This window comes from Salvelinus alpinus, chromosome 14, assembly GCF_045679555.1.
Source record: "Salvelinus alpinus chromosome 14, SLU_Salpinus.1, whole genome shotgun sequence".
NCBI lineage: Eukaryota > Metazoa > Chordata > Actinopteri > Salmoniformes > Salmonidae > Salvelinus > Salvelinus alpinus.
Window position 1 is genome coordinate 31093737 of NC_092099.1, and position 27415 is coordinate 31121151.

General features: G+C 41.7%; 1 protein-coding gene across 2 annotated transcripts in view; it reads left to right on the plus strand.

The window, feature by feature from the left end:
* Positions 1-27415, plus strand: part of LOC139538767 (mannosyl-oligosaccharide 1,2-alpha-mannosidase IB-like) — a 172193-nt gene that overhangs the window by 21987 nt on the left and 122791 nt on the right. For both annotated transcript variants that reach the window (XM_071341178.1, XM_071341179.1), the window contains exon 4: positions 20879-21137. In XM_071341178.1, coding sequence (XP_071197279.1) covers positions 20879-21137 — 259 coding nt within the window. The remainder of the gene's footprint in view (positions 1-20878; positions 21138-27415) is intronic.

Below are 27415 nucleotides of genomic sequence, written 5' to 3' on the forward strand. Positions count from 1 at the left end.
CCACTGAATTGCAGAGCGCCAAATTCAAAAATAATACAAAAAATATTTATAATCATGGAATCACAAGTGAAATATACCAAAACACAGCTTAGCTTGTTGTTAATCCACCTATCATGTCAGATTTTAAAAATATGCTTTACAGCGAAAGCAATCCAAGCGTTTGTGAGTGTATCAATCAATGCTAGAACAGCTAGCCTTAAATTAGCTTGGTCACGAAAGTCAGAAAAGCATTCAAATTAATCGCTTACCTTTGATAATCTTCGGATGTTTGCACTCATGAGACTCCCAGTTACACAATAAATGTTCTTTTTGTTCGATAAATATTAGTTTTATAACAAAAAAACGCCATTTGGGTTGCACGTTATGGTCAGAAAACCACAGCCTCATTCCATTCCTGAAAGGCAGACAAATTCCAAAAAGTATCTGTAATGTTCGTAGAAACATGTCAAACGTTTTTTTATAGTCAATCCTCAGATTGTTTTTAACATACATCATCGATAATATTTAAACCGGACGGTAACCTATTCAATAAAAGAGAGAAAGAAAATGTCGAGCTAACCCCCTCTCGCGCAGGAACTAATCAAAGGACACCTGACTCGTTTTGAAAAATCTCGCTCATTTTTCAAAATAAAAGCCTGAAACTATGTCTAAAGCCTGGTCACAGCCTGAGGAAGCCATTGGCAGAGGAATCTGGTTGATACCCCTTTAAATGGAAGAGGGGCAGGCAATGAAACAGGGAAGAGAAAAAAAAGCACGTCCGGGTTGGATTTCCTCAGGTTTTTGCCTGTAGAATCAGTTTTGTTATACTCACAGACAATATTTTGACAGTTTTGGAAACTTTGGAGTGTTTTCTATCCTAATCTGTAACTTATATGCATATTCTACGATCTGGGCCTGAGAAATAGTCCGTTTACCTTGGGAAAGTTATTTATAAAAAAAAAAAAAAAAAAAAATTCTGGCCCCTAGCGTCAAGAAGTTAACAAAGAAGCTTGATCTTGTTTGAGACACAGAAGTGGACTTTGAACAGTGTACATTATGCATTCTGCACCTCTTGGTATTTAGAACGCCTCTCTTCCACCTGCTTGACATTCATGTATTCCTCGCAAAGAGGGGAAACGATTTCAAATGATCGGAGCATGGGCGTGATTTCCAGAGCAAATGACTGATTCTCAAAATAAATGGGATCTGAAACCAGCGAAGATGGCTGCAGTTTGAAGACCCCGGCACAATGAGAGAGAGGGAAAGAAGCTGTGAATCAGCTATCAAATCCTCCGAGCCGCCAGACGTAATTAATTCTATGGAACGGGAGACCAATGGATGAAGTAATTTCCATGGGTGAGACACACCTGGGTGCAGCGGAAGTGTTTCATGGCATTACATTATTCATGTCAACCCCCAAAACAGCATCTCTATATTTGAAAATCCTCTTTCGACTCACACACTCTGTTCCTCCCCCTCTCTCTCTGTGTTGCTTGCTGGTGCTGTCAACACTAGCTAGCTAACCCAGCATGCTGCTGCGCCTTAAATCCCTGTTGTTAATTCCCTTTCCGCTACCTTGTAAATAGTCAGGTGAAAAATTGAGGTGAAAAAAGCGAAGGCTTACCCATTCCCCCCTAATCCTCGTTTAAAGATCATATGCCTGGTCCAAAACTGGAGATGAGTAACTCTAAACCCACTGTCTATCTGGACTGATGTTATCAGGACCCACACAGATGGAAAGATGGAACATGACCAAACAGAGAGCTGTGGAGAGGGCAGAAAGTAGGAGAGGGTAGTTATTAGGGATGCTGGGGTGTGTGTTTGTGTGTGCGTGCGCCAGGTTTAAGGATATGGGGATTGGGGACACAAACTACATGGCACAAAGGTATGGAGTCAGGGACACACTTATGTTAGATACTGTTTTGTCTAGTAGCGCAATTTTTCCACAGCATTCTAAAATAAATAATTTACCCAAAACCACTAATTCCTATGATTCACAGTGTTAACTCTGGGGAATTTTTTTTTGTGAAGAAATGTTAAATACTGTTGTAATAAGGTTGGTACGAACATGTGGAAATCTGTTGCAGCTCAATTGATTACAAAACCCACAATGCAATGCTCTCTCTCTGGGCTGGCTGACTGTCTAGCAAGGTTCTATCTAGTAAACGTAGCTACACACAATAATACCATAATCAATATCAGCATAGTCAGCTCTAGCATAGTCATAGCATAGCACAGCATAGTCATAATACCATAATCAATATCAGCATAGTCAGCTCTAGCCTCTAGCCAATATCAACATGGCCAGCTCTAGCCTTTTGGGGGACCCTAAGCAAGTTTTGGTTGGGGGGCCACCACCTTGTGGCAAAACATTTCCTTGGCCCCCCTCTTGAAGGTGGAGAGAAATGTTTGTTTTAAAGTTAATTTCCTGCAATTATACACATTTTGCCATGGGGCAGCAGATAAACTAGTGGTTAGAGCGTTGGGCCAATAACCGAAAGATTGCTGGATCGAATCCCCGAGCTGACAAGGGAAACAATTGTCGTTCTGCCCCTGATCAAGGCAGTTAACCCACTGTACCCCGGGCGCCGTGACGTGGATGTCGATTAAGGCAGCCCCCCGCACCTCTCTGATTCAGAGGGTTTGGGTTAAATGCGGAAGACACATTTCAGTTGAAGGCATTCAGTTGTACAACTGACTAGGTATCCCGCTTTCCCATAGGATTTTTTGTTTTTGTTTTAAAGGCTCAGTGCAGTCAAAAACGTGATTTGTTTTTGTATTTTATACATCTTTCCACACTGAGGTTGGACTATATTGTAAACATGATGATAATGCTCTTTTAGTGTAAGAGCTATTTGAAAAGACCACCTGAAATTTCAGCCTTTTTTAGTGGGATGGAGTTTTGGCCTTCCATGGTGACATCACCTTGTGGTAAATTAGTTAATAGACCAATAAAAAAAAAAGGGTTCCAAACCTCTCTGCCAATAACGGCAAGTTTTCCCCTCACCACTCAGACCACTCTAAGACAGTCCAAGTGAAATTCTTGCTTGAGAAATTGCTCTCTGCTAAGAAGCTATTATTGTTTTTTTTTTTACAATTTTAATTGAAAACATTGACAGTAAGGTACTTAATTGTTTCCCAGAAAGTATTTGATATTGAGAACTGCTGCATTGGATATTTTTTTTTTAAAGCAAGTTTTCTGCAATTCTACACATTTTGCCATGGAGTGGAGAGATGTTCTTTTCAGTTTTCAAACTAATTTTTGTGGTGACTTATTCTGTTAATATGATATGAGTGAGAATGACTAACAAAATCAATGGGGCCCCCCTGGAGTTCAGGGCCCCTTAGCACGTGCCTGGTCGGTATTCGACAAAAGTTACTACACGTTTAGATAAGTGGCTAGACTAACTTACCAGTCTAAAACATGTTAGATGACATGGCTAATTTAGTGACTGTCAGTGACTGACATAAGAGAATAACTGCTTGTGCACAACCAAATTTTGAAATTGCACCTGGTGTATTCTACAATTCTTACTCTCAATAGTAAGTTGATATCCCGACTGAGTTCCAACAACATGCTATTTTATCGTGGCCCAGTAGGGCCCTAAGCAACAGCTTAAGTCAGTGAAAGAATGAGTTGAATAATTTGTTCCACTATACTTTGTAATGACGGTATAGACAGATGGATGTGTTCTTGACAAGTATGCCCATACCATCTATTGGCTGATTTGACAATCTGGTGTGCAGGTAATTGTTTTAAAAGCATTATGAAATGTGATGTGTTATTCCCTATCTCCAGTGATGGCAACCTTATGATGCGTTACAACACGATTTCCTGATTTCACAAACGGACCACTTAGAAGTTAAATAATAGTTATTTTTCTGACTCATAGAACATAGACTATCACCAAATTGACAGTTATTTCATGAGTGACATTTCTGGAGTGGATTATCCCTTTTAAATAGCTTTTTGTGGCAAATAACATTGCTGACAAGGGCAGGGATTGGCAGCTAGAGAATGCTAGACTTCCATCAGGGCCTGTTCTCTTTCTGAAAAGATCCATGTTATCTCATCTCTGGCTCATCTGCTAAACGCTGCAGTGAAACCTCAGGCTCCACTATATAAAATAAAAAAACAATCTTTCCCTGGCTGGCTTTCTTTCTTCTCACACAGAATGAGCTCTGATCAAAGCCTAATGGCCATACTGAACAGTGCAGTGGTGAAGGCTCTCTGTGCCTAGCTAAGGCAGTGAGTCATTCTGCCCCGAGCCCCCCAGACCACAAGCCTTAGAGAGGCAGAGACATAATGCTAACCAGCCCCGGGGAATGAAGGCTCCCTGCTCCTGAGAAAGGTTTGATCCCTGTACCTCAGACACAACCATAAGCCAGTGACGACTGCGCCGACATTTAGATGAGATTGTCCCTGTGTGTGTGAGAGAGGAAAATAGAGGCAGGAGGATGGGGGATATATGAACAAGTCTTAAATATACATTGGATGTTCACATAGGCGATCATTAATGGATTCTCTGAAGCTGTGTGAATAAGCCACAAGCTCCCTGTTAGAGGTCTGCATGTGTATGATTTCTTCTGAGGATCACCACTTTATATTAAGAATGTAAAATGTCAGAATAATATTAGAGTGATTTATTTATTATTTTTATTTATTTAATATTAGAGTGCTTTTATTTATTTCATCACATTCCCAGTGGGTCAGACGTTTACATACACTCAATTAGTATTTGGTAGCATTGCCTTTAAATTGTTTTAACTTGAGTCAAACGTTTCGGGTAGCTTTCCACAATCTTCCCACAATAAGTTGGGTGAATTTTGGCCCATTCCTCCTGACAGCTGGTGTAACTGAGTCAGGTTTGTAGGCCTCCTTGCTCGCACAGTCTTTTTCAGTTCTGCCCACAAATTTTCTATAGGATTGAGGTCAGGGCTTTGTGATGGCCACTCCAATACCTTGACTTTGTTGTCCTTAAGCCATTTTGCCACAACTTTGGAAGTATGCTGGGGTCATTGTCCATTTGGAAGACCCATTTGCGACCAAGCTTTAACTTCCTGACTGATTTCTTGAGATGTTGCTTCAATATATCCACATCATTTTCCTTTCCTGATGAAACCATCTATTTTGTGAAGTGCACCAGTCCCTCCTGCAGCAAAGCACCCCCAGAACATGATGCTGCCACCCCTATGCTTCACGGTTGGGATGATGTTCTTTGGCTTGCAAGCCTCCCCCTTTTTCCTCCAAGCATAATGATGGTCATTATGTCCAAATAGTTCTATTTTTGTTTCATCAGACCATAGGCCATTTCTCCAAAAAATACGTTGTTTGTCCCCATGTGCAGTTGCAAACCGTAGTCTGGCTTTTTTGGGCTGTTTTGGAGCAGTGGTTTCTTCCTTGCTGAGCGGCCTTTTAGGTTATGTCGATATAGGACTCGTTTTACTGTGGAAATAGATACTTTTGTACCTGTTTCCTCCAGCATCTTCACAAGGTCCTTTGCTGTTGTTCTAGGATTGATTTACACTTTTCGCACCAATGTATGTTCATCTCTAGGAGACAGAACGCGTCTCCTCCCTGAGCGGTATGACGGCTGCGTGGTCCCATGGTGTTTATACTTGCATATTATTGTTTGTACAGATAAACGTGGTACCTTCAGGCGTTTGGAAATTGCTCCCAAGGATGAACCAGACTTGTGGAGGTCTACAATTTTTTTCTGAGGTCCTGGCTGATTTCTTTTGATTTTCCCATGATGTCAAGAAAAGAGGCACTGAGTTTGAAGGTAGGCCTTGAAATACATCCACAGGTACACCTCCAATTGACTCAAATGATGTCAATTAGAAGCTTCTAAAGCTATGACATAATTTTTAGGAATTTTCCAAGCTGTTTAATTAAAGGCACAGTCAACTTAGTGTATGTAAACTTCTGACCCACTGGAATTGTGATACAGTTAATTATAACTGAAATAATCTGTCTGTTAACAATTGTTGGAAAAATTAATTGTGTCATGCACAAAGTAGATGTCCTAACCGACGTGCCAGAACTATAGTTTGTTAACAAGAAAATTGTGGAGTGGTTGAAAAACAAGTTTTAATGACTCCAACCTAAGTGTATGTAAACTTCCGACTTCAACTGTATTAGTTTCGTGTAACATTTTGAACTTAAAATGTTTTTATTTTTTTGTCCGCTGTAAATGTGACCGACGAAAGCAGCGCAATTGAAGTTGAAATCACCGGTACGAGCGCATCAGGCTGCAATTTCATAAAGTAGCTGTTGACTCATTTTATACTCGCTTGTGTGTCGTATTTGGCCCGCTGGCCTTGTTTGACACGTGTGCGCTAGCTAATTAGCCACGTTATGATTGACTGACTTGTGAGCATTGCTCCTGCTAGTTTGATTGTATTGCCATTACCAGCCTTAGTTACAGTCGTCCGTTTTTGTTCAAAATATTGAGTAATTGAAACTGAAACATTGCATCCCGAATGGGTGAATATGCAAGGCCAGCTGTGATTTACAACCTGAAAGCAATATTTTGTGACTATCAAGAAATGTATTGGTGAATTATATTAATCATGCATTGAACTGCATCCATTTTGCCAACAATGCATTACTGTATGTCATGGAATTGAGTCATATAGAACCTATTTTTAAAGCCTCTGATAAGTTGTTTTTAAGCATAAACTGGTATTTTTATATTTTTTACTTCTGAATGTCTCTGTTTCATATCTGCAAAGTAGTTCAACGCTGTCAGTTCAACTTTAAGCCTTGGTATGATAGAGGCATCATAGAAGTCCATCTCTTTTCCAAAGGTTAATACATTTTTTTGAATGAACTACAGTCCATGTACAGTGCATTCGGAAAGTATTCAGACCCATTACGTTACAGCCTTATGTTAAAATGGATAAATTGATTAAAAATCAACAATCTACACACAATACCCCATACTGACAAAGCAAAAACATGTTTTCAGAAATTTATGAAAATGTATTAAAAATAAGAAACAGCAATACCTTATTTACATAAGTATTCAGACCGTTTGCCATGAGACTCGAAATTGAGCTCCGGTGCATCCTGTTTCCATTGATCATCCTTGAGATGTTTCTACAACTTGATTGGAGTCCACCTGTGGTAAATTCAATTGATTGGACATGATTTGGAAAGTCACACACCTGTCTATATAAGGTCCCACAGTTGACAGTGCATGTCAGAGCAAAAATCAAGACATGAGGTCGAAGGAATTGTCCGTAGAGCCCAGAAACAGGATTGTGTCGAGGCACAGATCTGAGGTAGGGTACCAAAAAATATCTGCAGCATTAAAGTAACCCAAGAACACATTGGCTCCATCATTCTTAAATGGAAGAAGTTTGGAATAGAGCTCGCGAAAAGGTGACTCCGGGATGCTTGCCTTCTAGGCAGAGGTGTTAAAGAAAAAGCCATATCTCAGACTGGCCAATACAAATAAACAATTAATATGAGCAAAAGAACACAGACACTGGACAGAGGAACTCTGCCTACAAGGCCAGCATCCCGGAGTCACCTCTTCACTGTTGACGTTGAGACTGGTGTTTTGTGGGTACTATTTAATGAAGCTGCCATTTGAGGACTTGTGAGGCGTCTGTTTCTCAAACTAAACACTCTAATGTACTTGTCTTCTGGCTCCGTTGTGCACTGGGGCCTCTCACTCTTTCTATTCTGGTTAGAGACAGTTTGCGCTGTTCTGTGAAGGGAGTAGTACACAGCGCTGTACGAGATCTTCAGTTTCTTCTCAATTTCTTGCATGGAATAGCCTTCATTTCTCAGAACAAGAATAGACTGACGAGTTTCAGAAGAAAAGTCTTTGGCCATTTTGAGCCTGTAATCGAACCCACAAATGCTGATGCTCCAGATACTCAACTAGTCTAAAGAAGGCCAGTTTTATTGCTTCTTTAATTAGAACAACAGTTTTCAGCTGTGCTAACATAATTGCAAAAGGGTTTTCTAATGATCAATTAGCCTTTTTAAAATGATAAACGTGGATTAGCTAACACAACGTGTCATTGGAACACAGGAGTGATGGTTGCTGATAATGGGCCTCTGTAGATATTCCATTAAAAATCAGCCGTTTCCAGCTACAATAGTCATTTACAACATTAACAATGTCTACATTGTATTTCTGATCAATTTCATGTTATTTTAATGGACAAAAAATGTGCCTTTCTTTCAAAAACAAGGACATTTCTAAGTGACTCTACTTTTGAATGGTAGTCTATGTAAATTTGATTAGATTTTTTTCATACAATAAAAAAAAAAATGGTTAACCTGTTTTTGCTTTCATAATGGGGTATTGTGTGTAGATTTGATGGGGGACAGTAAACAATTTAATACATTTTAGAATAAGGCTGTAACATAACAAAAAAAGTCAAGGAATCGGAATAAATTCCGAAGACACTGTACAACATCCCATCCTCGGATTTCTTTACATTTTTACAGATAAGACATCTTGTATTTACCAAACAACATGATTTGAATGTGCTAAAAGCCTCAAATATTGAATTCCTTCTGAGGAATAGGAAGATACAATTTAGAAATTCATTTTATGTTTGCCTTGATTTCTTCCCAGATAACACTAATAGTCTCTGTCAAATATGAAGCAAACTTGGGGGGGAAAGTATTACAAATGACGAAGGGGAAGATATCTGTGATACTTGTAATTGGTGCTCGTACAATCTGAGACATAAAATGTTGCAATTTAAGATTCTACATACAGTATATTATACCCCTGTACGTGCATAAAATGCATACAGAAATGTCCTACCTATGCTGGAGATGTAAGAAACAAAAGGGGACTATTTTACATAGCTCTGGACAGGCCCACAGCATATCTAAGTATTGGGACGGCATAATATTGTTTAGATCTCAGTGTATATCAATCAACTTTACCAAGGTCCCCTTACATATGTCTTTTGGGCAATAAAATCTTAGGTGACTTCTATCAACAGAAGTTCTGTAATTTAGCCCTTATATCGGCAAAGAAATGTATTACTCTGCACTGGAAGTCACCCGATTCTCTAACAGTTGCCCATGGGTTTGTGGAATTATCGCACTAGATAGCATGCCTTATAATATAATGGGCAAACCCAGGATATTTTTATGTATGTGGGCAGAATACCTGGAATATGTTAAGCATAAATGGTTTAATGTATGAATTTGTACAGTCCCTAAAATAACTAAATGCTTACTAACTAACAATCTTTGTGGAAAGGTGCCTCCGGGTCTGGCCCTCGTGGCCCTGGGTGCTTGGTCCCTCCCGGCTCTAGCACACCAGATCCAACTAGCCATTTAACTAGCAAACCTTGGATCTGAGTGGTCTGTTGTGCTGCTGTCAGGATAGATCGGTATGTGGAGTGGCCTAGGGGCGCCAGGGCCGGTGTGAGAAGCACCGTCGCAGACTGTTAAATAACTCTGCAGGTGAGGAAATAAGACGATGTGTCAGATGGAGCTACTTAGGAAAAGATCCTGATAGATAGATAGATAGATAAATGAATTGAAATGTACCGCTAAATGTAGGCCAATAAGTATACTTCAACAACCTAATGAGGGCCAATAAGTACAAATACCTAGAGCGAATACCAATGTTTGAATAATTGTACTTCTATTTTATTATAATTATTTGTTTTGTTTGTTTTTGCTTGGTTTCTTGTGTTATTTATGTTCATGACTTGCTTGGTATGATTTGTCTGCTGCTTTCCCATCCATAGGATAGAGATGTGAGGGAGGGTGGGGTTGAGGGGGAGAGGGTAGATGGGGTTATTGGGGTGAGGTTAAAAGTGGCTGGATGGGCAAGAAAAAAACAATACATCCTGTAGGATGGATTACGGTTAAATTGTATTATATGTCATTGTGCAGGAATAATTGTTAAAAATAAGATGATGAAATGCCATTGGAAGAGGCTAATAAAAGCAGGAAGTGATTATGACTGGAGGCGCTAATCAGTAAGGTGGATGTGATTGCTCTGGTCTGATGAAGGGAACATGCAAGTTAGGCAGGGCGCTTGATTGCTCGGGCCTGGGCTCACGTCTTTGTCAAGATAAATGAGTCAGGCAGATGTTGACATGCTCTTAATTGAGTGTTTGACATTATGAGCCTCGCATGAAATCGCTGTGACGCTAGAGTGACTCAGAATGGCTCTGAGGAGGAGAGAGCGAGTGATGAGGGAGCGAGCACAAGAAAGGGCTAGGTTCAGGCAGATTAATGGGTGAATCCATTACCACAAGAGTATTTGTGCACCCATTAGGCCCGGTGCTGTGTAGTAATGTTTCCTGTCGTCATCCTGGCCTTTCCCTCTCACAGGTCCTCCTCAGAAGCCATTAGAGCACAGTGGGGGCTCTTATTTCACACTGCTTGCCGTGTCACACACACGCACAGGGTTTCCCTTTGCCGGTAATTGCCAGCTTTTGGCTAATAACAAAAAAGAAAAAGCTGATTAATAAAATTGTTGCCGGCCAAATTGACCGGGAGAAAAACAATCCCATTGCAAAATAATTAATTGTATTTATTCGATGGAAATACATTTGACCGTCATGCTTATCGGTCTATAGGTTAATTTGCTAAATTTAGTGGAATTAAATTGGTGCGTGTGTAATTTTTAGTTAGTCATCATGTATCTTATTTATCACATGTGCACAGTATATTTTGAGCGGAATATCACTTGTCAGACCGCGCTAGAGATGCTGCTGCAGCTCTTCAACTTGTTGCTGCTGGAGTGAAACGTGCTTTTATAAGCTCAGTCATTGTGCAACAATTCTGTTAAAAACAATTTTGATGGCCACGATTTATAGAGCTACTGTTTTTTTTTATTTCTCACCTGGTAATTGAAGCCCGCCTCCCATTCGCCATTAAAGTGCATAGGCAGCGGTAGGCAGGCTATCAGTGCATCACACATCACTTTACAATGTGAGCTGAAGGCGGTATGCATTTTGAAAACATACTTAATTTTACACGTACTTTTAACATTTTAACATAATGTGAGGCATGTCTTAACTTGCTTCAAAGTAGCCCAGGCAAAATCCAACCATAGAAACATGGTGGCAATTATTTTATAAAGACTTCCTCATATGCCGTTGAAACCAGCATTTCTCTCTTGTTCTATTGGTTTTCTTATCAACTATTTCATTGTCCAGAAGCCAAAGGCACAATCCTAGTCATATTGGCGTCCCATCCTAGTTGTTGCATCTTTAGATTCCCCCTCTAAGTTTCTAACAGAGATGTTGATCTCTGTCACATGGAACTGCTCTCATTAGATGTGCTGTTTAGCACGGTGTTTTCCCACGAATTGCATTTCGCAAATGTTTGAAAATTACATTTTATTGGCTACTTCACTACAGTAGTTGCATGTTCTGTAAAGATGAATGACCATAATCTAAAAGTGATTTCTGCAATTCTGAGCACTGTGGGTGAACGCCCTAATGGGTTCACACCAATTCATATGGGTCTGGTAAGTTTCTCAAATGGCCGGTAAATTAAAATCTTCCGGGTCACATTGTCCTAACGTAAACCCTGTAAACCCTCATGACCGCAATAGTCAGTCAGTGAACATATCGCACTAAATAGCACATAAATATCATATTTGAATGCATCTTTATGAGGACGTACTCATAAATGCATCGGACCCCAGCCGTCCGGTGGGTTAGAACTGCCAGGACAGTGTGTCTTTATCTGGACTAGAGGTTGACCGATTAATCGGAATGGCCGATTTAATTAGGGCCGAGTTCAAGTTTTCATAACAATCGGAAATCGGTAATTTTGGATGCCGATTAAAAAAAAAAATATATATATACAGTGGGGAGAACAAGTATTTGATACACTGCCGATTTTGCAGGTTTTCCTACTTACAAAGCATGTAGAGGTCTGTAATTTTTATCATAGGTACACTTCAACTATGAGAGACGGAATCTAAAACAAAAATCCAGAAAATCACATTGTATGATTTTTAAGTAATTAATTTGCATTTTATTGCATGACATAAGTATTTGATACATCAGAAAAGCAGAACTTAATATTTGGTACAGAAACCTTTGTTTGCAATTACAGAGATCATACGTTTCCTGTAGTTCTTGACTAGGTTTGCACACACTGCAGCAGGGATTTTGGCCCACTCCTCCCTACAGATCTTCTCCAGATCCTTCAGGTTTCGGGGCTGTCGCTGGGCAATACGGACGTTCAGCTCCCTCCAAAGATTTTCTATTGGGTTCAGGTCTGGAGACTGGCTAGGCCACTCCAGGACCTTGAGATGCTTCTTACGGAGCCACTCCTTAGTTGCCATGGCTGTGTGCTTCGTGTCGTTGTCATGCTGGAAGACCCAGCCACGACCCATCTTCAATGCTCTTACTGAGGGAAGGAGGTTGTTGGCCAAGATCTCGCGATACATGGCCCCATCCATCCTCCCCTCAATACGGTGCAGTCGTCCTGTCCCCTTTGCAGAAAAGCATCCCCAAAGAATGATGTTTCCACCTCCATGCTTCACGGTTGGGATGGTGTTCTTGGGGTTGTACTCATACTTCTTCTTCCTCCAAACACGGCGAGTGGAGTTAGACCAAAAAGCTCTATTTTTGTCTCATCAGACCACATGACCTTCTCCCATTCCTCCTCTGGATCATCCAGATGGTCATTGGCAAACTTCAGACGGGCCTGGACATGCACTGGCTTAAGCAGGGGGACCTTGCGTGCGCTGCAGGATTTTAATCCATGACGGCGTAGTGTGTTACTAATGGTTTTCTTTGAGACTGTGGTCCCAGCTCTCTTCAGGTCATTGACCAGGTCCTGCCGTGTAGTTCTGGGCTGATCCCTCACCTTCCTCATGATCATTGATGCCCCACGAGGTGAAATCTTGCATGGAGCCCCAGACCGAGGGTGATTGACCGTCATCTTGAACTTCTTCCATTTTCTAATAATTGCGCCAACAGTTGTTTCCTTCTCACCAAGCTGCTTGCCTATTGTCCTGTAGCCCATCCCAGCCTTGTGCAGGTCTACAATTTTATCCCTGATGTCCTTACACAGCTCTCTGGTCTTGGCCATTGTGGAGAGGTTGGAATCTGTTTGATTGAGTGTGTGGACAGGTGTCTTTTATACAGGTAACGAGTTCAAACAGGTGCAGTTAATACAGGTAATGAGTGGAGAACAGGAGGGCTTCTTAAAGAAAAACTAACAGGTCTGTGAGAGCCGGAATTCTTACTGGTTGGTAGGTGATCAAATACTTATGTCATGCAATAAAATGCAAATTAATTATTTAAAAATCATACAATGTGATTTTCTGGATTTTTGTTTTAGATTCCGTCTCTCACAGTTGAAGTGTACCTATGATAAAAATGACAGACCTCTACATGCTTTGTAAGTAGGAAAACCTGCAAAATCGGCAGTGTATCAAATACTTGTTCTCCCCACTGTATATAACACATTCTTATTTTCAATGACGGCCTAGGAACGGTGGGTTAACTGCCTTGTTCAGGGGCAGAACCACAGATGTTTACCATGTCAGCTCAGGGATTCAATCTTGCAACCTTACGGTTAACTAGTCCAACGCTCTAACCACCTGCCTCATGAGGAGCCCGCCTGTTACGCGAATGCAGTAAGAAGCCAAGGTAAGTTGCTAGCTAGCATTAAACTTATCTTATAAAAAACAATCAATCAATCATAATCACTAGTTATAACTACACATGGTTGATGATATTACTAGTTTATCTAGCGTGTCCTGCGTTGCATATAATCGATGCAGTGCGCATTCGTGAAAAAGGATTGTCGTTGCGCCAACGTGTACATAACCATAAACATCAATGCCTTTCTTAAAATCAATACACAGAAGTATATATTTTTAAACCTGCATATTTAGCTAAAAGAAAATCCAGGTTAGCAGGCAATATTAACCAGGTTAAATTGCGTCACTTCTCTTGCGTTCATTGCACGCAGAGTCAGGGTATATGCAACAGTTTGTGCCGCCTGGCTCGTTGCGAACTAATTTGCCAGAATTTTACGTAATTATGACATAACATTGAAGGTTGTGCAATGTAACAGGAATATTTAGACTTATGGATGCCACCCGTTAGATAAAATACGGAACTGTTCTGTATTTCACTGAAGGAATAAACGTTTTGTTTTCGAGATGATAGTTTCCGGATTTGACCATATTAATGACCTAAGGCTCGTATTTCTGTGTGTTACTAAGTCTATGATTTGATAGAGCAGTCTGACTGAGCGATGGTAGGCACCAGCAGACTCAAAAGCATTCATTCAAACAGCACTTTCGTGCGTTTTGCCAGCAGCTCTTCGCAATGCTTCAAGCATTGCGCTGTTTATGACTTCAAGCCTATCGACTCCCGAGATTAGGCTGGTGTAACCGATGTGAAATGGCTAGCTAGTTAGCGGGGTGCGCGCTAGTAGCGTTTCAAACGTCACTCGCTCTGAGACTTGGAGTAGTTGTTTCCCTTGCTCTGCATGGGTAATGCTGCTTCGAGGGTGGCTGTAGTCGATGTGTTCCTGGTTCGAGCCCAGGTAGCGGCGAGGAGAAGGATGGAAGCTATACTGTTACACTGGCAATACTAAAGTGCCTATAAGAACATCCAATAGTCAAAGGTACAGTGGGGAGAACAAGTATTTGATACACTGTCAATTTTGCAGGTTTTCCTATTTACAAAGCATGTAGAGGTCTGTAATTTTTATCATAGGTACACTTCAACTGTGAGAGACGGAATCTAAAACAAAAATCCAGAAAATCACATTGTATGATTTTTAAGTAATTAATTTGCATTTTATTGCATGACATAAGTATTTGATACATCAGAAAAGCAGAACTGAATATTTGGTACAGAAACCTTTGTTTGCAATTACAGAGATCATACGTTTCCTGTAGTTCTTGACCAGGTTTGCACACACTGCAGCATTGATTTTGGCCCACTCCTCCATACAGACCTTCTCCAGATCCTTCAGGTTTCGGGGCTGTCGCTGGGCAATACGGACTTTTAGCTCCCTCCAAAGATTTTCTATTGGGTTCAGGTCTGGAGACTGGCTAGGCCACTCCAGGACCTTGAGATGCTTCTTACGAAGCCAATCCTTAGTTGCTCTGGCTGTGTGTTTCAGGTCGTTGACATGCTGGAAGACCCAGCCACGACCCATCTTCAATGCTCTTACTGAGGGAAAGTGGTTGTTGGCCAAGATCTCGCGATACATGGCCCCATCCATCCTCCCCTCAATACGGTGCAGTAGTCCTGTCCCCGTTGCAGAAAAGCATCCCCAAAGAATGATGTTTCCACCTCCATGCTTCACGGTTGGGATGGTGTTCTTGGGGTTGTACTCATCCTTCTTCTTCCTCCAAACACGGCGAGTGGAGTTTAGACCAAAAAGCTCTATTTTTGTCTCATCAGACCACATGACCTTCTTCCATTCCTCCTCTGGATCATCCAGATGGTCATTGACAAACTTCAGACGGGCCTGGAAATGCGCTGGCTTGAGCAGGGGGACCATGCGTGCTCTGCAGGATTTTAATCCATGACGGCGTAGTGTGTTACTAATGGTTTTCTTTGAGACTGTGGTCCCAGCTCTCTTCAGGTCATTGACCAGGTCCTGCCGTGTAGTTCTGGGCTGATCCCTCACCTTCCTCATGATCATTGATGCCCCACGAGGTGAGATCTTGCATGGAGCCCCAGACCAAGGGTGATTGACCGTCATCTTGAACTTCTTCCATTTTCTAATATCTGCGCCAACAGTTATTGCCTTCTCACCAAGCTGCTTGCCTATTGTCCTGTAGCCCATCCCAGCCTTGTGCAGGTCTACAATTTTATCCCTGATGTCCTTACACAGCTCTCTGGTCTTGGCCATTGTGGAGAGGTTGGAGTCTGTTTGATTGAGTGTGTGGACAGGTGTCTTTTATACAGGTAACGAGTTCAAACAGGTGCAGTTAATACAGGTAATGAGTGGAGAACAGGAGGACTTCTTAAAGAAAAACTAACAGGTCTGTGAGAGCTGGAATTCTTACTGGTTGGTAGGTGATCAAATACTTATGTCATGCAATAAAATGCAAATTAATTACTTAAAAATCATACACTGTGATTTTCGGGATTTTTGTTTTAGATTCCGTCTCTCACAGTTGAAGTGTACCTATGATAAAAATTACAGACCTGTACATGCTTTGTAAGTAGGAAAACCTGCAAAATCGGCAGTGTATCAAATACTTGTTCTCCCCACTGTATATGAAATACAAATCGTATGGACAGAAATAGTCCTATAATAACGACAACCTAAAACTTCTTACCTGGGAATATTGAAGACTCATGTTAAAAGGAACCACCTGCTTTCATATGTTCTCGTGTTCTGAGCAAGGAACTTAAACGTTAGCTTTCTTACATGGCACATATTGCACTTTTACTTTCTTCTCCAACACTTTGTTTTTGCATTATTTAAACCAAATTGAACACGTTTCATTATTTATTTGAGCCTAAATTGATTTTATTGATGTATTATATTAAAGTTCAAATAAGTGTTCATTCAGTATTGTTGTAATTGTCATTATTACAAATAAAATAAAAATATTGGCCGATTTAATCGGTATCGGCTTTTTTGGTCCTCCAATAATCGGTATCGGCGTTGAAAAATCATAATCGGTGGACCTCTAATCTGGACTGAGTCAGTTCTAACCACACACAGTGTAAACACATTTCCTATCAATTAAAGTCTGCAGATAGACACACACATCGACATGAATATGTATTCATGTTTTGAGTTCAGCGTTATGTAAGTAGTGTGGAGCTGTTATTTTGGTCCTGAAGAGTGGATAGGTCCACATCAGGGAACTGTATGGTAATGAAATACAACAGACCTTCACTGTGTCTATTCTGGGAGCCAGTTTACTCTTAAAGAAGGGTAATTAGTATAAATGCCTGTCTGTCTTGGTGAATTAGTGGCTGCAGTGAAATGGCTCATATCTGTGCTATAGTAGGTGATCCCTAACCCCTCTTCCCCCAATGGTCTCTTCCATTCTCCTCTCCCATCTTTTCTTCTAGCTCTTCATTGTGCAGCTGTCTCTCCTCTGCCGGGCTGAGGGCTCATCTTGAGCGAAGTGAGCCGAAATGGCAGATGTCATCAACACACGTCTCCATTCCCACAGTGTCCACCTGACCCTTTTTTTTAGGTCTCTGTAATCTCTATCTCGCTCCCTTCTTCTTTCTCCTCTTTTCTCTCTTTGCCCTGCATTTGTATACTTTTTTCGCTGTACCCCTGGGTCTGTTAGTCTCTTGCTCCCTCCTGCCTGCCTGCCGTGGGTCAGGTTGTACTGTGTATTGCAGCTGCTAAAATGGATGGCTTTTAGTGTTCTGTTCTCTCCCTTTCTCTCTCACACGTCCCATGCTCTCAGGCAGGGTTCAGCCCTCAGGTTCTCAGCCTGCATCTCCAGGGCCCCACAGCTGAGTCCACACACACATTAGACATCTTGTCCCCTCGCGCAGGTCATGTGGAATGACAATGTTTCACATATCTTTTCTCTTTTGTATTAGAAAGCTGTCACCTGCCTCTTGTTGTTGGGTCATTCTATATGATTTCAATCACTTTCTGACTGCACCATTTTTGATTTTAGAATTCAAATAGTGTATTCAGAAAGTATTTCAGACCCCTTGACTTTTTCCATATTTTGTTGCGTTACAGCCTTATTCTAAAATTGATTAAATTGTTGTTTTCCCCTCATCAATCTACACACAATACACGATAATGACCAAGCAAAAACAGGTTTTTATAAATATTTTCCAATGTGTTAAAAGTAAAAAACTGAAATATCACATTTACATTAGAATTCAGACCCTTTACTCAGTACTTTGTTGAAGCGCCTTTAGCAGCGATTACAGCCTAGAGTCTTCTTGGGTATGACGCTACAAGCTTGGCACACCTGTATTTGTATTTCCCGCTCAGCCCAGTCAAAACTGTTCGCTGCTCTGGCACCCCAATGGTGGAACAAACTCCCTCACGACGCCAGGTCAGCGGAGTCAATCACCACCTTCCGGAGACACCTGAAACCCCACCTCTTTAAGGAATACCTAGGATAGGATAAAGTAATCCTTCTAACCCCCCCCCCCCCCCCCTTAAAAGAGTTAGATGCACTATTGTAAAGTGGTTGTTCCACTGGATATCATAAGGTGAATGCACCAATTTGTAAGTCGCTCTGGATAAGAGCGTCTGCTAAATGACTTAAATGTAAATGTAAATATTTGGGGAGTTTCTCTCATTCTTCTCTGCAGTTCCTCTCAAGCTCTGCCAGGTTGGATGGGGAGCGTCGCTGCACAACTATTTTCAGGTCTCTCCAAAGATGTTAGATTGGATTCAAGTCTGGGCTCTGGCTGGGCCGTTTAAGGAGATTCAGAGACTTGTCCTGAAGCCATTCCTGCGCTGTCTTGGCTGTGTGCTTAAGGTCGTTGCCCTGTTGGAAAGTGAACCTTCGCCCCAGTCTGAGGTCCTGAGCGCTCTGGAGCAGGTTTTTATCAAGGATCTCTCTGTACTTTGCGCCGTTTATCTTTCCCTCAATCATGACTAGTCTCCCAGTCCCTGCCGCTGAAAAAAATCCCCACAGCATGATGTTGCCACCACCATGCTTCACCGTAGGGATGGTGCCAGGTTTCCTCCAGACGTGACGCTTGGCATTCAGGCCAAAGAGTTCAATCTTGGTTTCATCAGACCAGAGACTCTTGTTTCTCAGGGTCTGAGAGTCCTTTAGGTGCCTTTTGGCAAACTCCAAGCGGGCTGTCATGTGTATTTTACTGAGGAGTGGCTTCCGTCTGGCAACTCCACCATAAAGGCCTGATTGGTGGAGTGCTGCAGAGATGGTTGTCCTTCTGGAAGGTTCTCCCATCTGTACAGAGGAACTCTGGAGCTTTGTCAGAGTGACCATCGGGTTCTTGGTCACCTCCCTGACCAAGGCCCTTCTCCCCGATTCCTCAGTTTGGCTGGGTGGCCAGCTCTAGGAAGACTCTTGGTGGTTCCATACTTCTTCCATGTAAGAATGATGGAGACCATTTTGTTCTTGGGGACCTTTATTGCTGCAAACATTTTTTGGTACCCTTCCCCAGATCTGTTCCTCGACACAATCCTGTCTCGGAACTCTACAGACAACTCCTTCGACCTCATAGCTTGGTTTTTGCTCTGACATGCACTGACAACAGTGGGACCTTATATAGACAGGTGTGGCTTTCCAAATCATGACCAATCAAGTTGTAGAAACATCTCAAGGATGATCAATGGAAACAGGATGCACCTGAGCTCAATTTTGAGTCTCACAGCAAAGGGTCTGAACACTTATGTAAATAAGATGTACTTAAAAAAATAAAAAATGTATACATTTGCAAAAATGTCTAAACCTGTATTCGCTATGTCATTATGGGGTATTGTGTGTAGATTAATTAGGGAAAAAAATGTTTTATCCATTTTAGAATAATGGCTGTAACATAACAAAATGTTTGAAAAAGCCAAGGGGTGAGTACCTTCCGAATGCATTGTATAACATCCCTGTTTTATTGTCTCCAACATTGGTATATTCTAGAACAGCAAGAGAAAGAGGAACATTTATTGTCTACGGTGCAGCTGCTTCTTTGTCCTGAAGTAGGCCTTGCAGGCGAAGTGTTGATGATAAAATGTCTCCTTTTGATCCTTTTGTGTATTTTCTTTTCCACACTACATGACTCCAGGGAATATCCTAAGCCTTGACCATGTAGCCTAAATCTTTACTTAACTTCTTATGGGGCAGGTAGGTGGGATGGTAGCGTCCCACCTGGCCAACATCCGGTGAAATTGCAGAGCGCGAATTTCAAATTACAGAAATATAAATATTTTTTAAAAATACAAGTATTATACATCAAAATAAAGCTTAACTTCTTGTTAATCCAGCCGCTGTGTCAGATTTCAAAAAGGCTTTACGGCGAAAGCACACCATGCGATTGTCTGAGGACAGTGCCCCGCATACAAAAACATGAAAAACATTTTTCAACCAGGCAGGTGCGACACGAAAGTCAGAAATAGCGATATAATAAATGCCTTACCTTTGTAGATCTTCTTCTGTTCGCACTCCAAAAGGTCCCAGTTACATCACAAATGGTCCTTTTGTTCGATAAAGTCCTTCTTTATATCCAAAAAAACTCTGCCGCGCTTCATTCAATAATCCACCGGTTTCCCTCCTTCAAAACGCATACAAAATGAATCCCAAACGTTACCAATAAACTTAATCAAACAAGTCAAACAACGTTTATAATCAAACCTCAGGTACCCTAATATGTAAATTAACTATACAATTTAAGACAGAGAATAGTATGTTCATTACCGGATATAAATAACAAAGAACGCGCTTTCACCCTGGAAACACTACAGCCAAAATGGGAGCCACTACAACTTCTAGCTCATTTGTCCAAAAACCAACCTGAAACTCTTTATAAAGACTGTTGACAGCTAGAGGAAGCCCTAGGAACTGCAATCTGGGAGGACTTCATAATACTCATAATAAACCATTGGAAACAGTGGTTGGCTGAATTTTTGTTTTTTTGTTGGCAGGATTTGTCCTCGGGGTTTCGCCTGCCATATCAGTTCTGTTATACTCACAGACATAATTTTAACAGTTTTAGACACTTTTTAGGGTGTTTTCTATCCAATTCTATATGCATATCCTAGCTTCTGGGCCTGAGTAACAGGCAATTTACTTTGAGCACACTTTTCATCCGGATGTGAAAATACTGCCCCCTACCCAAGAGAGGTTAACTTTACCATTGTATGACAATGTTTGAATCTTACTGTTTGGTGCCCGCTTCCTGCTGTACCTTTTTAGGTGCCCACTTCCTGTCTGAGGTTATTCACTTCCTGGTTATGTTGTAACCTGTGTGCTGACTTCCTGTTGTGCCCCTTTAGGGAGGAGGAGGAGAGCCTGCGCGATAAGATTCGTGTGGACCATGAGCGTGCGCTGCAGGAAGCCAAGGAGAAGCTGAGGAAGTCCCGGGACGAGCTGCGGGCTGAGATCCAGACGGAAAAGAGCAAGGTGGTGGAGGACCTAAAGAAGAAGGAGGTGCCCAAGCCCCTGCCCCCTGTCCCCATGCCCAAGATGTTGGGGGTCAACGATGGAGACTCCGTGGAGCCTGACGTCAAGGAAAAACGAGACAAGATCAGAGAGGTGAGGGAGAAGGGGCGGGGTTGGGGGGTGTGGATGAGTGTGTGCGCGTGTCTTTATCTTTGTCTTTTGTCTGTCCCTATGTCACAGTTTTCTCTGTGTGAAAGGGAGATCTAGGAGACAGAGGTGTGTCTGATAGTTCAGATGCTCTTTCTGCGATGCTGAGTAGGGACCGACAGACAGCCAACCTGAGACCGTTTTCCCCCATCCGTCCATTCTTCCAGATAATTACCTCTATCATGCCTTTCTGAACGCCACTTAGTCAGAACACTTACTGCGGCACGAGGCAAGCCCATTTGCTCTAAACCTTGCTTTTGTCTCCCAATGAGCCTTTTGTTCCCACATAATTATCATTTAGAGAGTATGCTGCCTGCCATACACTCATAGCTATACGGCGGCTGCCTGATTACTTTGTGATTGTGAGCACCAATCATATCTCTACAGAACAAAGGCCAACTGTCATCAACAACAATGTTTTCAAGGAGGGAGGATGGCTATGTGTCGTGCTATTGCAAAATGTTGTAAAATCTTGCGAGACTCTTCATCAACCGCTTTTAGTTACTCCTTGTCTGTCACAAATTGTCTAACCAATCTTGTCATGGAATGGGAATGTGACACACCATCTGTCCAACCAATATCGTCTCTGGAATCATCCCTGCCTTATAATGTTTCTACTTGGACATGTAGCCTTGCTCAAGGGCACGTCGACAGATTTTTCACCTTGTCGGGTCCGGTGATTCGAACCAGTGATCTTTCGGTTACTGGCCCAACACTCTAACCGCTAGGCTAACTGCCAATCATGTCACTGGGTCTTGAAAAATATCTGACTTAAATGTGAACACAAACTAAATGCACTGGGGATATTGTGTGTAATTGTCATGCCACTCAGCCTTTGTCCCTAGAAATAGAACCCTCTTCAATGTTCAGATTCCCACCATATACACTACATGACCAAACGTATGTGGACACTTGTCGAACATCTCATTACAAAATCATGGCCATTAATAGGAGTTGGTACCCCCCTTTGCTGGAGTTGGTCCCCCCCTTTGCTGCTATAACAGCCTCCACTCTTCTGGGAAGGCTTTCAACTAGATGTTGAAACATTGCTGCGGGGACTTGCTTCCATTCAGCCATGAGCATTAGTGAGGTCGGGCAGTGATGTTGTGCGATTAGGCCTGGCTCGCAATTGGCGTTCCAATTCATCCCAAAGGTGTTCGATGGGGTTGAAGTCAGGGCTCTGTTCAGGCCAGTCAAGTTCTTCCACACGATCTCGACAAACCATTTCTGTATGGACCTTGCTTTGTGCACAGGAGCATTGTCATAGTAAAACAGGAAAGGCCTTCCCCAAACTGTTGTCACAAAGTTGGTAGCATAGAATTGTCTATAATGTCATTGTATAGCACTAAGATTTCCCTTCACTGGACCTAGCCCGAACCATGAAAAACAGCCCCAGACCATTACTCCTCCTTCACCAAACTTTACAGTTGGCACTATGCATTCTGGCAGGTAGCGTTCTCCTGGTATCCGCCAAACCCAGATTCGTCCGTCAGGACTGCCAGATGGTGAAGCGAGATTCATCACTCCCGAGAACGCGTTTCCACTGCTTCAGAGTCCAATGGCGGCAAGCTTTAAACCTATCCAGCCGACACTTGGCATTGTGATCTTAGGCTTGTGTGTGGCTGCTCGGCCATGGAAACCCATTTCATGAAGCTCCCGACGAACAGTTCTTGTGCTAACGTTGCTTTCAGAGGCAGTTTGGAACTCGATAGTGAGTGTAGCAACCGAGGACAGACAATTTTTACGAGCTAGCCGCTTCAGCACTTGGCTGTCCCGTTCTGTGAGCTTGTTTGGCCTACTACTTCATGGCTGAGCTGTTGTAGCTCCTAGATGTTACAGTTGGCTGGGGCAGCCCTAGCAGGACAGACATTTGACAAACTGACTAGTTGGAAAGGTGGCATCCTATGACGGTGCCACTTTGAAATTCACTGAGCTCTTCAGTAAGGCCAATTTATTGCCAATGTTTTTTATTTAAATTGTTTTATTTTACCTTTTATTTAACTAGGCAAGTCAGTTAAGAACAAATTCTTATTTTCAATGACGACCTAGGAAGAGTGGGTTATCTGCCTTGTTCAGGGGCAGAATGACAGATTTTTACCTTGTCAGCTCGAGGATTCGATCTTGCAACCTTTCGGTTACTAGTCCAACGCTCTAACCACTAGGCTACCCTGCCGCCCCAGGGTAGTTTGTCTATGGAGATTGCATGGCTGTGTGCTCCATTTTATACACCTGTCAGCAACGGTTGTGGCTGAAATAGCCGAATCCACTAATTTGAAGGGGTGTCCACATACTGTTGTATATGTAGTGTACCATATCTCCTCCACCATATACATTTTTCCTATTTGGACCAGAGCAGAAATGCTTGCAGGGATTTTTATGCCATTGAAATCCTTGGCCGGGCCGCCTAAGCGTTTTCCCAAACAATATGTATGTATGTATGTTGTTTAAAAAAAATTAAAAAAAACATTTTCAGGAAGCAGAAATGCTTTCAGTGTAAACTTGAATGACTAAAACCAGATTTAAAGTACAGTACCAGTCAAAAGTTTGGACACACCTACTCATTCCAGGGTTTTTCTTTATTTTTACTATTTTCTACATTGTAGATTAATAGTGAAGACATCAAAACTATGAAATAACACATATGGAATCATGTAGTAACCAATAAAGTGATAAACAAATCAAAATATATTTTATATTTGAGATTCTTCAAAGTAGCCACCCTTTGCCTTGGTGACAGCTTTGCACACTCTTGGCATTCTCTCAACCAGCTTCACCTGGAATACTTTTCCAACAGTCTTGAATGAGTTCACACATTGGAGAAATGTGTTGAATTGCAGGAAATTGGCTTAAATATAACATTTCTCTACACCGCCAAGATAGGGGTCCTCTACAATAACAGGAAGGCCTGTGTTGTACTGCATTTATAAAGAGATATGTGTAACTGTAAAGCCCTGATAAATCGATAGCGTAAGTAGGGCTTTTAAATGGTGGCCCATAAAGACCGCACAGAAGGAGTTGCGGAATCTGTAGAGAAGAGGATGAGGCCACCACCCTCCTCTCTCCCTGCCTCCATCTCTCTCCATGAGCAATCCCCACAGTACATGGCAAATGGCCCTGTGTGATCCTTAATGTGATCCATACAACACCACTCTATCCAAGATGGTGTGTTTAAATATCACACGTCTCCTTTAGGGCATGATAAAGCGCTCTCTCAATTCAATTCAAAGGGCTTTATTGCCATTGGGAAACATATGTTTACATTGCCAAAGAAAGTGAAGTGGATAATAAACAAAAGTGAAATAAACAATCAAAAATGATCAGTGAACATTACACTCACAAAAGTCAAAGGAATAGAGACATTTCAGATGTCATATTATGGCTATGTACAGTGTTATAACGATGTGCAAATAGTTAAAGTACAAAATGGAAAATAAATATAATTATGGGTTGTATTTACAATGGTGTTGTTCTTCACTGGTTGCCGTTTTCTTTTGGCAACAGGTCACAAATGTTGCTGCTGTGATGACACACTGGTATTTCACCCAATAGATATGGGAGTTTATCAATATTTGTTTTTTGTTTTCGAATTCTTTGTGGGTCTGTGTAATCTAAGGGAAATATTTGTCTCTGTGGTCATATTTTTTGCAGCTCAGTTTCCACCTCATTTTGTGGGCAGTGTGCACATAGCTTGTCTTCTCTTAAGAGCCGCGTGTGCGTTCACGCTCCCGGCATGGCCATCTCCATACCCAACCACAGTGTAATGACACTGATTTCTCATAAATGTAATTAAATTGTATTCGTCACATGCTTCGTAAAGGAACGAGAGACATAATGCTTACTTACAGGCCTTCCCAACAATGTAGAGAGAAAGATCATAGAAAAGTAAAACGCATAATTAAATCTAATAACAAATACACAATTAGTAACGATAACTTGGCTATATACAAAGGGTACCGAGTCGATGTACAAATAAAATGCTTACTTACAAGCCCTTAACCAACAACGCAGTTAAGAAAATATTTACTCAATAAACTAAAGTAAAAAAGTAACACAATAACGAGGCTATATACAGGGGGTACCGGAACAGAGTCAATGTGCAGCGGTACAGGTTAGTCGACGTAATTGAGGTAATTTGTACATGTAGGTAGGGGTAAAGTGACTATGCATAGATAATAAACAGCGAGTAGCAGCAGTGTAAAAAAAAGGGTGGATCAATGCAAATAGTCAGAGTAGCCATTTGATTAACTGTTCAACAGTCTTATAGCTTGGGGGGTAGAAGCTGTTAAGGAGTCTTTTGGACCTAGACTGGGCGCTCCGCTACCACTTGCCGTGTGGTAGCAGAGAGAACAGTCTGACTAGGGTGGCTGGAGTCATTGACAATTTTTAGGGCCTTCCTCTGACACTGCCTGGTATAGAGGTCCTGGATGGCAGGAAGCTTGGCCCCAGTGATCCTCTGACACCGCCTGGTATATAGAGGTACTAGATTGCAGGAAGCTTGGCCCCAGTGATGTACTGGGCCGTACGCACTACCCTCTGTAGCGCATTTGCGGTCAGATGTCGTGCAATTGCCATACCAGGTGGCAATGCCAACCAGTCAGGATATTTTTAAGGATGAATACATCTCACTCTGAAGCACCATTTTGTGTTATTTGTGAAACAGAAAAGTAATCATCGCCATGCATCTATAAAATAAATAAATATGAAAAAATAAGATCCATTCCCCACAGCACAGTGCTATAAGCCTAATTCCCCATCTAACACGACTCTCCACTCTGCAACAGATTATTCTCAAGAGAGCCAATCTAGGTTTCTGCTCTGTGTGATACACATTGTAGTAAGCTATGCCCATCTGATACCGCCCTATATCCCCAGAAGAGAAACATTATCTGGTGACCAGCATCAGTAATTCATGAAAATGTATTCCTCTATACATTATGTATGGATGTCATGGATCTATATTTCAACAGTGTCCTCTCTGCTGGAACCCACCTCGGTAAGTGTGGACTTGTTTGGCCACGCTATTCCATTACCATTTTGCTGTCTTTTAGCACATCTCTGAAATGGAGGTGGTGAAAAGAAAGAGAGATGGGTGGAAAAGACACGTCTATATTCCAGGCAAACCATAGCAGCTAAATGCTAAGTATGAGCCTAAGAAGCAGGGTGGTGCTACGTTTGATTAGCGCTGGGCTGATGGAGAGAATGTGACAGAGGAACTGGCACAGGACAAAACAGACCCACAATTCTGCTCACCTCGGGACTGTTGCCACTGTAGCGCACCTCAGTGTTATCTCTGTATGTGGTGTTTGAACAGATTAAGCGGAAGCAGGGAAAATAATTTATCCTGCCTGGATTAGCGTGAGAGAGGTAGAAATGGATAGGCTTGGGCGCTATCGAAATTGTCATACCTTCATACCGACCTTGTGCCATACCGGGATATCCAGTAATACTGACACTGAACACAAGGGGATTTGTTTTCAAACCCCTCTAATCCAAAGGTTAACAATGCTAACAAGTAGATGTAAAATCTCATAGAGAATGCTAACTAAATGCTAACAAGCACAACTGCAGAGCATTAAGCATTTTTTTTTTTTACTGTTAACTTAATAGTTATAAGATATCTAGAAGGCAAGCATTTAGTCTTAAATTCCGTACAGTAACTAGATCACATGACGCATACTGCATAACAGTGAGTGACTCACAAGGCCCGGTCTCAGTCTCATCATTGTGTGCTTGTAAACAAACATCACGTGACTGGGGACTACCGGTAACCTTCATAATGAAAAATGATGTGACAGGTGAAATGAAGAATGCAATCTTCTTTATCTCCTAATGTATTGTATGCAGGTATTTACTTAAAAAGTAGCAAAAAATATTCAACTGTTTAACAGTGTTGACGGTATTGAAAAACCTCACGTGGATTTTTCCAAAGACACCGGCATACGGTATACCACCCAAGCCTAGAAACAGAAGTTTTTTTTGTTCCATGTTGTCATCCTCCTGGTTTACCGGGTTGCGTGCCTGCCTTCATGTGTCTAGGGGTTTGACTGCTTCACAATTGTTTTTATGAGGCCGACTGTGTGACGCTGAGTGGTGTGTGTTTGAGAAGAGGTAGGAGGCTGCACGCAAGATAACTTCTTTGTTTCACATTTTTTATGGTTTATTTTAGTCGTTACATTTCTGTTGCCCCATAAAACGTAATGTTCTCCCTATTGTATAGTATTTAT